We start from the raw sequence: 16,522 nt of genomic DNA on the forward strand, positions 1-16,522 counted from the left end.
GAAATTACGCTTTCTAATTGCGGGCGCCCTACAGCAACCAATGATAAACAACCTCCGAGTGTATTTATGATATGAAGAAAGCTACTGGTAAAAAACTAGCTGCCATTCGCAGACGGCATAGAACTACAGCCCCCTCCATTTGTAGAATAACTTCAAGTTGCACACCACAAATTGGAAGATGAGCTCGGCCAAACACCCAACAAAGGGTGTAAGCGCCCAATGTATACATATGTGTATATATGTTGGACGAAGTAGTATTAAATTGGACCGACCAGTTGATATCCAATAAGACACTACTTAGCCATACGATTTCATTAAAGCTAATAAAGCCAAAATATTGCGCATTTCGTTACAAGAGCAAATAAGGAAGCAAGGATGAAGAAACTTAAATTTCATACTCCATTGTGTACAATTTTATATATAACATAAGGCTTTGTAATAAGGGCGGGCCATTGTTGACCGGCTATGAAGGCCATTTTGATTTCGCAGCTTTTGCCAAATCTGTTGTTCATTATTTATTTACTGATGCCAAATAACCACGGCAAGTAATATGATTGAGCAGTATATGTATGCACGTAATCTTTATTTTTATTTTTATTTAAGGGTATTAAGGTATTTATGTATGTTCATATGTACATATGTGCGTATGCAGATTTCTGGAGAATGCGACGATGGTGAAAATTAAGGATATGGCAGAATTGAGTTTTCTATGTGAATAACGAAGTTCCAAGCATTATGAGTAGTTAATGAGATTTACCGTGGAGATTCCTTCTCGTATAGAGAGAATAAGACGACAATTAAAATGGAAAAGTTACACGGCAGAAAAGAACGCAAAAAATCCATACGTGAAAGTGAGTATAATCTGTAAGAAACTGGAAAATAAAAGATTGCAGCTCGAACCGAAAAAAAACGTTACGTCAATGCAGAAAAAAGAAAAATTTAAGCGATGAGCCAGGGACGAAAAGAGAAACAGCAAATATGCCAAAATGTAATTAAGTCCAGGGGCCATGCCAACTATAATATGTACATATATGCGCGGCTCAGCTAGCTAAGCGAATACTTGAAAAAGGGGAGAAAACAATAAACGTCAAACCGATACCGTGTTTACACTGTCGATTGATTAGTAAATTTTTTGTATCACTCAATGCAAGGTAAAAAGGGGGAAAAAATGTAAATGTGAATGGCAAACCTCCGGAGTGTATTTCTTCTCCGGAGTATTTCTGCTCCTCATAAAACATAAACATGCTTTTCGGAGGTGGCATAAAGCTTTAGATCCCTCTATTTATGGGAAAACATCAAGACGCACAACACATGTAGGCGTAGGATTCGAAACAGAAATATTGTTGGAATTAATTTTTTTTTATTATATTCTGGTAGATGATTTCATGAAAAAATGAAAAGTTTAAAAAAGCCTCGGATGAGACCTCCCTATGAGGAAGAGAGCGGCCTCCTCTGCGTTGGAAAGATCAGGTGGAGAAGGACTTGACTTCACTTGGTGTGTCCAACTGGCGCCGGTTAGACTGGCGCGCTTTGTTAAACTCGGCCAAAATCGCGTAAGCGGTTATAGCGCCAATTAAGAGATGATTTCATGACATTTATTTTTGGAATATAATATCCGGCGTATGCCCGTCTTGTTGGAACTAAATGTCGTCGATGTTCAGCTGATTAATTTTTGGATACAAAAACACAGTCAGCAGCTCGATAGCGCTCGCCGTCCACTGTAACGGCGGCTCCTTTCTCATTTCGAAAGAAATAAGGACCGATGATGCCACCAGTGCGCTATGAATTTCGCGAACAGATTTAATTGTTTCAAAGTAAGTTTCCACAATTTGAAAGCGTTATTCTGGAGTTAATGACTTGCCAAACCTTACTGAACAGAAATGTCAAGACAGTTAGTTTGCCATTCTCAGCTGCCGAGCCATAGTTCTCGATATCGCTAGTTCTCATGCTGCTAAAAGACACCAGACATATCTATTTCTTACTATAAAATGTTGCTAATAGAGACCTGTGGTAAGTATGTGTGTGCATGCGAATGGGTGCTTAGCGACCCGCACGAAGCACAGCCTAAAAGATATGAAAGGAAAATTATACTCGTATTGTCCAGCATCCTGCGGGAGTTCAAGTAGAGAATAAAGTAGAAAAAGTTACACAGATGAAAACGAATGGATAATTGCTTTACGGGTGTGTGGCAAGGTTGTGCGGCGTTTTTGTCCGTCCACATTTTTTGGGGGGTGAGGATGAGAAAACAACAGCATGTGCTGCGGCTTAAGTTTGTCATACATACCATATATATGGGTTATATGTATGTACATATATTGTTTATGCATATGCATTCACGTATGTAAATATGACACATTAGGATGGTTCTGAATTGATGAAGCTGAATTAAAATTTATTGCTTTCGAATTAAATGTCAAAACATCAACTGCTTCAGGTTATATGCCGGTATTCGGAGAATTCATGACGAGACAGCCACGTTAATATCTTTTCAGATAAATATGTAAACTGTGTGTTAACTCAGGCGCTCTTTTCGCTCATTATTTCATTTGAATAAAAATCGTTTGGAATTCTCCAAATATTTACGAAATATTGAGGCAATTAACTTTCATTTTGGGGACATTCATTCATGTGACCTCTTGTTGGAGCTTTGATAAAAACCAAGCAACATAATTTAAGTGTTTCACATAAGATAATTTTTAGGAAAGCATATCATTACTTTCTCAAGCTCAAGTGGCAGCTATTCTTCAACCTCAATTTAAAAAATTGTTTAAAAACTCGCGTTCCTGACAGAAATGAATGGCGAGCTGATGATATGCCCTAATGCTTATAGCTATATACAAAAGTATACATATTTATTCATCCAAGTGTGTGTACGGATAACTTTATGAAATTATGTGGGTATGCAATATGTACATACGTATATAAGTGTGTAATGTTCAGCTATACATAGTGGCTGATGAATTTTGTGTGCAGTTAAAGCCAATTTGGAACTCATTTACCCGAATTTACCTAGATGAAAGTTGAGCATGAAAATCACGATGACACAGCGTAGCTTAAGGCATACATAAATATCTATACAAAAATTAATAGGCATATAAGTATATACAAATATAGCTAGTATATACATACTAGGTTGTTCAATAAGTTTTGCGGTTCGATAAGAACACAATTTTATGGTATAAAATAAATTTTATTATTCAGTATAGTTTCCCTGAACATCAAAACACTTGTTCCAAAGAGATTCCAATTTATGAACTCCATTCCTGAAGCGAGAATCTGGAAGGGCTGCAAAATTCGCTCCCACAGCTGTTATGCCCTCATCATTTGATGAAAAACGCTTTCCAGGCATGCATTTTTCTAGGTCTGGAAACAAATGGATGTCGCTAGGGATCAAATGTGGTGGATGGACGGTGGATGCTTAACCAATTTGAACTTTAATTCATGGATTTATACTGTATCTGCATATGATTGGCGCTTACACCCATTTTGGGGGTTTGACCGAGCTCCTTCTATTTGTAGTGTGCGTCTTGATGTTGTTCCACAAATGGAGGGACCTACAGTTTTAAGCCGGCTCCAAACGGCAGATATTTTTTATGAGGAGCTTTTTCATGGCAAAAATACACTCAGAGGTGTGCCATTGCCTGCTGAGGGGCGACCGCTATTAGAAAAACACTTTTTCTTCATTTTAGTCTTCCACGGAGATTCGACCCTACGTTCCCTCCGAATTTCGAATGGTAGTCACGCACCAATGAAAATGCTCTTACGATACGGTGCATTGCCTTGAACTTTTTTTTCTTTCGCAAACGGGGTGTTTTTTCACGAACTTTTTCACCTGCTGGTCTACAATAATATTCCAGAAAATAAAATATAACCAGAAACAAAATTCCTTTCGCATCCAAAAAATTGATGCTAATACCTTCTTGGCCGATTTCAGGACATGAACTAGTTTCGGAGACGAATAACCAGGTGCGCACCACTCTTTAGCCTATTGTTCTGATTTAGAATCATGGTGATAGGGCCAAGTTTCATCTATATTGATGAATCGATGCACAAAATCCACTTCCGTTCGAAAATGCTCTAAATGTTGTTGAGAAAGTCGCATTCGAATGTGTTTTTCTTCCATTGTTAGCGAATGCGTGCGAGACCCATTGTGCACAAAGCTTTCTGAAATCCAATACTTCAGTCAAAATATCACTTGCACTGCCCAATGAGATGCCTAGAGCTTCTACAAAATCGCTTTCAGTCACTCAACGATTTTCCGATACGATATCTCGCACTTTTTCTACGATTTCTGGTGCTGCTGCTGTTTTTGCACATCTTTGACGTGGATTTTCTTCACCACTTTTAATACCTTCCAAAAATGAAAATTCTGCGACAAGTGTCTTGTAAACAAAGAATGAATTGACAGATTTAAATGAAACTTCATATGAAACATAGCAAAAAATGCAGGCTAATAGCAACGCGCTCTCTTATCGAACCGCAAACTTTTTGGACAACTTAGCATATGTATGTAGTATTGTATGTAGTGTGTATGTATTGTAGTAATGTAAAAATATTCAGGTAACCATAAATGTTCAAAGGTCAACAATTCAGGGAAATATATTATATATGCTGAATATTATTTCCATTGTACAACTTATTGGGTGCGTAATCAAAAATTGCTTATATTTTTAAATTCGGTAAAGGTTTTCAGTTGGTAAATTAAGTAACCGTGGAATGTCGAAAGCCATAAAGCTTGCATCAATATCTGTTGTTTATAAAAAGTGCAGAATTGGGAATTATTTTGAATTATTGAGTATATTAATAAATGATATGAAACATATGGATGCCACTACGTAGTAGAAAATTAGATTTTAAGCTTGCCAGGAGCACATCGTTAGAGTGATAGCTTAAATGTTTCCTTACATTTGGTGCGTTAAATTTATGTATGAGCACATGCACCCCTATTCTGAAGTATTTTACATGGAAGAAAATGCTCAACATCGTATGCAAAAAAAAAAACATTTTCGATATTGAATACGACTTTTGAGCGACGTCTGACTTGCGCTTTGTTGTACTAAAAATGAGTGGGCTATAAAACTGCATACTCAGATATTTTCTAAATATTTTGATTAAAAAGTCGAACATTTTTATGACAATTTCTTTTGGTTTTGTTAATTTTTTGTGAATTTGGTTTGGGATACGTTTTGATATTGCCCCATAGATGCCTGTCTGAACAGTAGATAGGATATATGAAAAGCTTTTTTCATGGGGGAAAAACATATCAAGGTTTGTTAACGCCAGCAGATGAGCGATCTTTATAAGAAACAATTGTTTTTAGGATTTGGTGTTTCATTTACACAGTGGGTCTCGAATTGTTTTAAAATCGTTTAAAAAGTTTATGGCGATGATTGTCTATCTCGTGCCATAGTTAATGAGTGGTTTACACGTTTGAGCAACATTCCCCAAACATGAACGGGATGTGTTTGTGCTGCTACAAAAACAACAACATAGCAAATGAAACATGAAAGCCTGAAATTAAAATCATTACTCTTCAGGATTTCAATTGCTGTTAGCCACTTCTAAATCTTTTCTGGTTGATCTTAAACTTTACGCATATTTTAAGGGGCCAAACTACTGTGTACGCTTTGAAAACATTGCCTGAAACTGCATATTCTCGAAGCTTGAAGATCGGAAAATATCCTGCAGGACAGTTGAGTTCTTGTACATTTCCTGAAATACCTACCATAATCTTGTTTGAATGGAAACGTTTTGTCGTCTTCTTTTATATTGGTTTCGTTGGTGTGGTGTGACGGAAGATATCTTAAATAAATCAAGAGTTTGCAGATTTCGCGCTTGTCTTTTACTGCCCGGAATATTGTCAAACTCAGTTGTTTTTCAAGGTGATATAGTTTTCTTATACCCCTTTGTAATGTGAGCGATTTCATGTCAAGTTTTCCAAGTGTTTTGGACATTGCCGTAAATTTTTCTGAAACTTGGTTTATTTGTAGATTTCAATATTTATAAGTAAAATAAAAAAAAAATTGGAAATAATTTTGAGATTTATTCAAAACAATAGAGTGCTTTAAAGTGATATATTTTCTTTCTTTTTCAAAATTTTTTTGGTTGTTTTCAATTTCAACAATTTTTTGAGGCAAAATTCGTTTTTTTTTAACACCCTCAGATTAAAAAAAAAATTCCATTAATATTATATTTGAGTCAATGCTCAGTAACGACTGAAAATTTCATTTTAATAAAAAAATAAGAATAAATCTGAGCAGGATGTTTTTTTGAAAACAACAATAAAAAAATATATTATGTTAAAAATCCATTTTTTTTACATGAAAAACCATGTTTTTAAATAAAATTAAATTTTCTTTTAGATATAAATAAAATTAAAAGTATTGTAAAAGGAACACATTTTATCCAAAAAAATGAAGAAATAATTTTGAAAATGTTAGCAGCAATCGAAGATATTTCCCTTTAAAAAATTCTATACCAAAAGTTTCAATATTGAAGAAAGCTGGAAATTATAAAATTTGTTTCCAAAATTGTTTTAGTTAATTTCTTATTATACTCAACCCTACAAATAAATAAATTTTCAGAAAAATTTACGACAATGTCGAAAATACTGGAATCACTTGATATGGAACCGCTCATCTGTTAAATCTAACTTAAGCGGCATGTTTTGTCATTATTTTGAGATACTCGTACACACTTCGCCGGACACCGAATATAAATAAGTATATGGATTGAATGATAGTTCAATGGTAGAAAAAACTTAATTATTATATTACAGAGTTACATTTGCTTCTGGTGCGTAATGTTTTGCCACTGAGTGTAATTAATAAACAAACAAAAAATGTATAAAAAAAAAAATATATACATATATATCCTATGCTAATCGTGGTTCCGCCAGCGGATGGTGTTGGAATCGTTGTGTTCAATGTTATAGCAAATTAACACTTCTGCCGAACCCAAACGAGTCATTAAATATTTTACTTTACTTCTATGAAAAAGGTCAAATAAGGTGCATTTACACAAAATCATGAAAATTGCATACAAAATATTAATGAAATGGGATATTTATGTACACATGTGGACTGGTTTTCGTACTTTAAATTATACATATAAAGATTTTCTACTTTTGCGTTTATAATGCTTGGAATATAATATTTTTATGATGTTCTTACATACACACATATATAGCCTAAGTATACCGTAGATATGCTCGTATTCACAACCCACGTGATCTGACATGACATATTCTTTGTGTGTGTGTATGTACCTACATATGTGTGTGTGTACTCACTGCTTTCCAAAATCGCACGTTCACGATCCAGCAACATGAATACTTGTAGCAATAAATTTCGGTAGTAAAATTCATGTGCGTAAATGCAGTGCTTGGAATTACTTTATTTATGTTGCGTATGCATGAGATTATCCAAGAATTCACTTGGGAACTCATATAGTATATTGGGATATCATTATGAGCTGTGCAGTAATGGTGAAATCGTTTACTTGTATTTTAAAATTTCCCATAAACACATAAAATGGTCCCTCTCTGAACTGTGTGGTAATAATAATGGTAGTCGCAGATGACTTGAAATGGCACAGATTTCGCAAGCCCACTCTGACCATAAGATATCAAATGATAGCAAGAAGATTATCTTTGAGATGGTAACGATCAAATTCTAGGTAAAATATGGTAAGTATATTAATGTTCTCAGATAAGCCTTTATTAGCCCTTACAAGTAAAAAGGCAGATAACAACTTCCGGTTTAATAGACAAAATTTTATAAAATGCATTTCGCACGAGTAAATTTTATAGTTCTTACAATGTATAGTATTTCTTCAACTATGATTTCGGAATGGAATAAAATCAAAAAACTCTAACAGGCGTTCATGTCGTTGGTTACTTAATCGATGGTGCTCGTCTATATGCAATGAATATTTTTCTATGATTTTCTTTGTATATTCGAAGAAGTAAAATATGCCTTTAATAATGGAACACAGTTTGCGTCAAAGGATTTCTACAGCTCTATTTTCAGTAAATCATTCTGCCAAACTTTGTTTTTAGTTTTGTTTATATTTTTATTTACTTTGTCACATTTCAAATGACACAATAAAACTAACAAGCAATATTGTTTTTTTAGTAATTCATGAATTTTTAGATATTGTTTAGCTTTGGGCCCAGTGGTTTGATCTTCTTCAGCCTTCTTGTATATATTGATTCATCGCAAAGAGATGAGGCTTCATCATACGTGTGCTGCTTAATCCTTTTGGGATGCTTAGCAACGCAAAGATTTATCTTTTCTTTGACTGTGTGCAACTGCAGATCTCTCTGTAGGTCATCATCCCATACATACCAAGGAGCTTTAGCGATAACTCGGATTACTTTATTATAAAAACGTTGGATGATTTTAACTTATGTTCATATAATTGTTGATTCTCGATTTGAAAAGGGCGCCTTACTACACAAGCAGTCGAAGTCAACTCACGAGACCACGTCCGTAATGTGCGAGAGGGCGATTAAAGTTCGTTAAATTTTCGAATTTGCTGTGATTTTGCAATGAAGAAATAGTACTAGTTCTGACAAAAATATGCCTCACACCTACACTCTCCCGTTAGCTCTCCTTGCAAGGGAGTCAAATAATAATGAGTATAAAAACTTAAAACAAATTTACAGCTAGATTTGCACTTTAGCACTTCGATCAAGCGTATCCTGTCTAAAAAATATGTAGAAATTGTAAAAATAGAAGAAAGAAAATAGGTAGCTTTACTAACATTTCCATTCATTTAATATTTGAAGTGAGAGTAAATAGGAAGAGCTCTTCATCTGTGGCCTTATTACCTACCTGCCTGCTTGCTTAATAAATTTGTAACTGCTTGCGACTACGCTTACGTGTATGTGCACGTAAGAGAAGCACATTGATGAGCACTTAAATGTATACGTGCGCACATACAAATAAAGAGCTCAGCTGAACTCTTTTGCTTACTTTTGATATCTTGCCTTAAACCAATTTCACTGTATTGGCTAATTTGTATGCAAAGAAGGATACCCACAATTTACCAGCAGCATCACCCTTAAGCATCAATGTAACAAACAGAAATATTTACTGGTATATTTTTACATGCACACAGTTTCTTTAATGAATGGCGTTAATAAAAAATATTCGAGCACATCAAGTTCAAGGAGGCTCCATCCTTTAATGACTTTCCTTTGCTTTTGGCCTTTCGTAATAATCAAACATACTTATTTTATGATACATTATTAATACTAAACTTGCTATTTTTGAAGCTAACTACCTCGGGGTAAGTGCTTATCCGTTGAATTGATACATTTTTAATGTGAATTAAATAGATGGAAATATGTTAGAGAAAAGGCGATACAATCTTTATTACTACTGTGACCAATGTGAAAAGTAGGAGCAGGCTGCCAAATTTTTTTACTGTTTATGGATATTGTACAGTATCGAATGCCATAGAAAAGCGATAGTCCAATGATTCCTTTCTGATGATATGGAATAAGGATTGAGAATAAGTACGTTTTTGTAAATTTTCTGTGTGAAAAATGTTTAAAAGGGTGTTATTATTTAAAAACAAAATGTGTTAAAAATGTAATTATATATCGTCTTTTGAAATAATTATTTCGATATTATAATTATTAAGTATTTCGGTGCATAAAAGACCGGTAAAAATAATCAGGCTGACTAATTGGCAAACTAGTTCTGAGTACAAATTTTCCGATATAAACTATGGCCAAATGGCAATGATGGTTTTTGTATGTCATGTGTTTCTTTCTCTTCAGACCGGTTTTTCACAAGGATGATGGATTAATAGGTTTGCCCAATAACTACGGAGGGAAAAAACTACGATAATTTCACATGTATTCACACACTCGTCCAATTAGTCGGAGTTCAGATAGCAACAACGCAACATGAGCGAGAATGTGTGTGAAATCTACAAACCAACGAAGAGACAAACGGCAACGAAGAGTCATCGTGTTCATTTTTTTCGATATCACTAACACAGTTTTGGTATTTTCGCAAACAAACTAAATTTTCGTAAACAATGATTTTAAGAATATGGAAAGAAATTTTGAAATTTGAAAAGTAGATCCTTTTAAAAAAATATTTTGTGGGATAATCAAAGTGAAATACTTTATGGACATTGGCTCAGAAAATGTTAACCTAGATAAAGTATATATTAATACCTCTTGGTAGAGACTTTTTTGAGTTTTGTCACCTCCAAAAATTTGGTGAAGGAATGTTAGAATTTTTGAGTTCATTTCCGCCATGTTTGGCCTGAATTTGCGCAGAATTGAAAACCATTTTGCAGAAGCTTGTTACGTTTAATTTGAAATGGATGTGCGAAGGGAACTAGTAATTTGCATGACGCATATAATTAAGTTTGGTTTTATCAAGTTTTATTAACTTGAATTTGCATGCTAAAAAACAGTTTAATTCCTATGAAAAAAGGAATATACATACAAGTATAAACAAGACTGAGCCAAAATTGAAAAGAAGGAGCTCTGTTCTGATAACTTCGAGTTTATTTATTTAAAATAGTCCCCTCTGGCCTCGGTACACTGTTTTGCGCGATGTAAAAACTTTTCGAAAGAGTGTTTCAAATCATTGACCGAAATGTCCTTCAGAATGTCGGTAAAAGCCTTTTCCTTTCATGACCAAATGTAATTTTGCGAATAGGTAGAAGTCGCAGGACCATATCAGGCGAATACGGTGAGTGATTGATGGTTAAACTGCGATTTCTAGTCAAAATATCAGTCTCAAGAGTGGATCGATGAGATTGTGCATTATTCAATGTAATAAGCGCCAGCTTCCTCCTTCGCAGTATTCAGGGTGAATTCGACGAATGCGATACATCAAACGCTTCAAAACGCCAAGATAGGAAATTGCATTGACGGTTTGGCCCGTTGACATGAACTCCTTGCAGATTATTCCCTTGGAATCGTAAAAGCAAATGAGCATCGACTTGATTTTTGACTTCTTCAAACCCGATTTTCTCGGTGGTGGTAGTTTCAGGTTCATGTTGGAAATACGAGTACCACGTTTCATCACCAGTTATCATACAATGATGTAAAGGAAGTTCTCTCCTCTCCTCTTCAAATGGAAGTGGATCTGGAAGCTATATCCATAACTGACATTCGGCTTGCTGACATTCGGTTCAGTGGAAGCGAAATTATTGCGTCTAAAGTGTCAGTATGCTTGTTTCATCGGTACAAACATGAATTTCGAACAAAGAGCTAATATCAAATTTTGTTTTAAAATCATTGAAACGTTTACCGAAACATTTGAATTAATGAAAAAAGTTTATGGCGATGATTGTCTTATCTCGTTATCTCGTGCCGGAGCTCATGAGTTTTTTATACGTTTCAGATATTGTTGTGAGGACATAAATGACAATGAACATACGGGCCGCCGCCCAAAAGTAGTAATCACCGAAAACTCCATCGAAATTGTTTGTAAATACATATGTATATCAAATTTTAACCGAAATTATGGTTGAATTTCTCCAAAACATCGATTTATCGCATTTTAACTGATCATTTGGGCTTATGAAAGGTCTGTGCACGTTTCATTCCGCACATGAAAAATTCAGTATGCAGGGTTACTATAAGGAATCTATATTTTCGTGAATAACTTTTTTTGTTGCACGGTGTTATCAACTGTCACCATAAAATCTCTCTCTCAGAAATTACATATTACACTTCCCGGAATTTTGAGTGAGGGCTAATCGACTCTCTTTGGCAATAACTTCCAAAACAGGGTCAGTATTGGCTTTAGTATTACTTTCGCCAGTTTCATCACTTTCTAATTAGGGTTCAGATGCAATTTCGTCCAAAACTTTCACAATTTCTTGCTAGAGAGCTGAGAGCTGGTGAATGCAGTTGAAGTTTGTGTATCAGTCAGCTGAGAAAAAATAATACGGTGGATATAGTGGACTCAAATGAAGCCACTATTAAAGAAACGACGCTTCTTGCCAACCGTATAAGCAACTCAATTTGATCAATTTGATTGTTTTAAGTTTTCTTTATGGCCAACTACTTACGTGACTTCTCAGCCGTTGCGGTTTTTTCCACGCTTTCCGTTCGCAATTTGGCGCCCACACCATTGCCATTACCGTCATTGCCACCGCGTTTGCCATGGCCCTGATGTTGCTGTGATCGCAGCTGTTGACGCTGTCTGCCCTTGCCATTACCATTGCCGTTTCCGTTCCCGTTCCCATTACCGTTACCGTTACCGCTACCATGATGTCCATGATGATGCTGGTGCTGTTGTTGTTGATTTTGACTGCCAATTGCAGCAGAGAACTTTTTCTCCTGCTTGCTGCGTCCACCATTTAATGCATCAGAACTCTTATTTTGTTTCTTATTATTGTTGCCATTTTTTATGCGCTTACCACCACTTCCAACAGTAGCCGCATCAACTGGCGTTGCACTATCCTCCACGCCTTCAACATTAGTACCGCGCGCCGCACGCTTCACCAATACATCACCCGACTCCAGGGCTATCACCAACTTAGCATTCGCCAGATCAGCAGCAGAGGTGAGTTTGGTGTGCGTGTGCGAACGCTTCACTTTACCGCCGCCAAACGTTTTGACACTTCTCTGGTCGGCTGTGGCGGCGGGGGTAGCAGCGGCTGAGTTTTGTGATCCTCTTAGCCCATAAATCAATGTCGGTTGGCAGACTAATGCTACCAATACAAGTACAAAGACCATTAGGAGATTCATTTTAATGAAAAGTTGCCGCTTTGATTGTTTTTGTTGTTGTTTTTGCTGTTGTTGCTTTTGCTGTTCGGCCTCTAGTGGAGTAGGTTTCCTAGTTTTAGTGGCAGCGCTGCTAGCCCGAATCCCAGTGCGAGTGCTGCGGCTTGTTTTTCTCGTTGTCCAACGCCGTTGCTGTTGTTGTAGTTGTCTGTTGGTGTGCAGATTTGATGGTGAGCTGTTGGCTAAAAAAAAATCTCTGTAATGACAGAAAGAAAGAAAAGAAAAAAGTTAAAGAAAATCATTTTGGGGGAAAAAAAAGATATTACTAAATGTAAATAGAAACCATTGGAAATTGACATTTTTTGCACATGCACAGTTACTTCATAGGGTGTCTGTGTGCATATACATATACAAGAATAACGCTTATACCATATATTGAATTGGTAAATGGTTTGAAGTGAGCTGAGAGGCGGAATGAAAAAGAGTTTGAATTTCATTTTCTGGTTTCTATTTGGATTTTAAGGAGCATTTTGCGATGACTCCATCATCAAATATTTTTCGTATAACTAACATAATACTTTTTTATAGAAATAAACACAAATAGTGTAAACGTAAACTATATTGACTAATTAATATTATGATGATTAATACAAAAAATTGCTGAACCTTGAATTAAAATCGTCCACCAAGGCCCACTTTCTCGATTTCATCTCACAAAAGCTCGGTAATCGTGGCTATGCAGCACTGTAGCCTTGGTTAAAATGGCGTTTTCAGTGACGTTTTCGAATAAATGAGCCCAAAATCCGAGCGTTGGCTGCTTGACAAATTTATTAGGCCTTAGTAGTGAAATATTTATATTATAATTGTGCAAAGTTTCTGTTAAGCTTGTACGTAAAATGCTGTAGTTGAGAATGGGGTAAGCTCCCTTAGTTTGACCACTTTAAACGCTATTTGGCCTTTTTAAAAAGTATTGACATTTTAATCCCAAAAGTTGATGGAAATTTTAGTTATCATAACTGTCGCTTAAAATAGCAATCCGTTATTGCGGAAGCTTTTCTGCAGGTTTATCTCCAAGCATAGATTTATGACGTACGTTTCTACTTGAAAGTAGCTCGAAAAACTGTTGATCGGCAGCTTTGATTTGTGTGTTTTTGAACCGTCTGTGTACTCGTACCAGTGCAAGATGCGGCTTCGGGGTTTTTCTATCCGCTATTTGTGAACTTGAAAATTTCTATGCAGCCCAAGGTTTAGCTTGTGCAACATCAAATAAATAAAGCATGGACTAGTTAAAATCTGTGCGTTTAAAAATGCCAATAACTTCTGAAAGAAAATTAAGATCTCGGATTTTAATTTTAATAATCGCGTATCACAAAATGTATAGCGTTTTGTTGTGAACTGGTAATTTGTGCAGTATATTTGTTCCATTTAAGCGATATTGAAGCGCTTTCTTTTAAGACGCATCGATTTCTCTTTAGTTTGACTTTCATAGCCGCCCAAAATTTCTCTTTAAGGCTGTGGTGAGGACACTTCATTATCGAGACACCATTTCATGGTTGGTCAGAACAAAATTTGACAGGTTATCCGCGATATTGAATGAAAGGCGAACACTGCTTTTGGAGACATTTGGGAAATCATTTTGGACAATGATATAAATGCCCCGCTTTCAAAGCAAACTGCACAATACTTGTGATATCATACTTTTTTTTCAAATTTATTCAATTTTTAATATTTTAATTTTTACGAGACATTTCTACGTTGATTTCTTCTTTTTCTTGTTTGGCGCGATAACTATTTAAGCGATTTTGGTTGAGCTTAACAAAGCATATCAAAGGTTCTTTCTCGTGTTTGTCGGCGCAAGTTGGATACCCCAAGTTAAGCAAAGTATTTCTCCACCTGATTTTCACAACGCAAATGAGGTTTTCCTGTTCTTCTGTTACCACTATCTAGTGCGGCATTGAATACTTTCTAGGCGTTTGTATCCATTCGGCCGATATGATCTAACCAGCGGAACCGCTGGAACTTTATTCGCTGCACCATGTCTATGGCGTCGTAAGACTCATACCGCTCATCGCTCTGTCGTTTGCGGTACTCGCTGTCACCAGAGATTGTTAAAGAGATCTCATTACCATTACCTGCCGTCACCTACGTGCAAACGTCCAAAAACCTTTCGCAGAAACTTTTTCTCTAACATTCCAAGCAACGCCTTATCGGAAGTTGCCATTCTCCAAGCTTCTGCGCCATTCAATAGGACAGTCATGATTGGAGAGTAATACAATGTGATTTTTGTGCGTCGAGAGAGAATTGTCTGCTTAGTCCAAAGTAGCACTTGCTGGCGAATGATTCTCCATTAGATTTCAAGGCTGACATTATTATCTGTGTTAATGCTGGTTCCTAACCTAAAACTTTTACTCTCTACAGTGACTTTTGCTTATTCACAGGAGGTAATTCGGTTGGTTTAGTTCACCACCAGACCCATTCGCTTCGCTTCTGTATCCAGCTTAGAAAAAGGATAAGTAATAGCGTGGCAGCTAAGGCCACACGACAGAGAGCCACACTGTTTGAAAGCTCGTTTCGTATCAAATACCTTGGAGAGATCTTTCTGAAATCTGGTGGGGCTTTTGGTATTCCTCAACGTCGTTTTGTACAGCCGTATTAGTTTTGGGGCGTTTATTTACCTGTTACCTATTCAAAACACCATAACTTTTTTGTGTGAAATTAGTTTTCATTGATTTCAAAGACAAAATTGTTCAAAAATGATTACAATTTTAACATATATTCACTTTAGCTCGATATGACCACCTTTTGCCTTGACTATAGCCTTCAAACGGTCAAAAAATGGGTTGCATGCTGCACGAAGGTGATCCTGAGGTATTTTGGCCCATTCTCGTATAATCGCTTTTTTCAGCGCATCCATACTGGCATATTTTTTAGTCCTCACCTTGCTCGCCAAAATGGACCAGGTAGAATAGTCCATCGGATTTGCGTCTGGCGAATTCGAAAGCCATTGAGTGGACCAAATGAAGTGTGGAACATGATTTTTTAACCATTCTTGGTTCACACGAGCTTTATGAGATGGTGCCGAGTCCTGTTGGAACGTCCATGGTCTACGACCGAAATGTTTGCATGCCCACGGCTCTAAAGCAGCTTCTAAAACATTTTCCCGAATGCGACTTATATTCACTTTGACACCAGGCTCGATAAAAACGATTGGAGAGCGTCCATCAGCGGTCACTGCGGCCCAAACCATTACTTGCGATGGGAAATTGCTTCGAGTATCCATAAGTAGGCTCAAATTCTCGAATGAGCGTTCGGTCAAGTAAACACGATCGTTTTGAATGTTAGGAAATGCTACCAATATCATTGTAATGTTTTATAGTGCGATACACAAACATTTTATTCTCTTTGAGGTAACTGAGCTCACGAACAATGGCTGGTTGTGATTTTCCAGCCAAATATAACGCAATCCCACTATTACGTTTGAATTCCATCACAGAAAAAAAAAAATTCAAAAAACTGAGACGCAAATGCTTTTGATGGCTTATAAACAACATATTGATCTGTCATTAGAACAATTTTGACGTTGATGTCATGAGCTGTTTTATAGATACAGTGTGAAGTTGGTAACACTTCATATCGTTCACCCCGTAAATCCTTTACTACTAATTTGTTTTCATTAATACTAGTGCGGTGCTGACAGCGACCAGATTTTAATGAGCCATACTATTGTATATTTCTGTTACCTTTATTAAATAGTAATAAGTTAAAGCGCGCAAAGTACAGTAATGCTAGCTACATATCCATTTTTGCTGTTTT

At 36.2% G+C, this 16,522-nt stretch overlaps 1 protein-coding gene across 2 annotated transcripts in view; it reads right to left on the reverse strand.

The window, feature by feature from the left end:
- Positions 1-16,522, reverse strand: part of LOC128859672 (uncharacterized) — a 185,992-nt gene that overhangs the window by 38,462 nt on the left and 131,008 nt on the right. For both annotated transcript variants that reach the window (XM_054096672.1, XM_054096671.1), the window contains exon 3: positions 12,052-12,965. In XM_054096672.1, coding sequence (XP_053952647.1) covers positions 12,052-12,733 — 682 coding nt within the window. In that variant the 5' untranslated portion in view covers positions 12,734-12,965. The remainder of the gene's footprint in view (positions 1-12,051; positions 12,966-16,522) is intronic.

Source organism: Anastrepha ludens, chromosome 4 (genome assembly GCF_028408465.1).
Source record: "Anastrepha ludens isolate Willacy chromosome 4, idAnaLude1.1, whole genome shotgun sequence".
In the NCBI taxonomy this organism is placed as follows: Eukaryota; Metazoa; Arthropoda; class Insecta; order Diptera; family Tephritidae; genus Anastrepha; species Anastrepha ludens.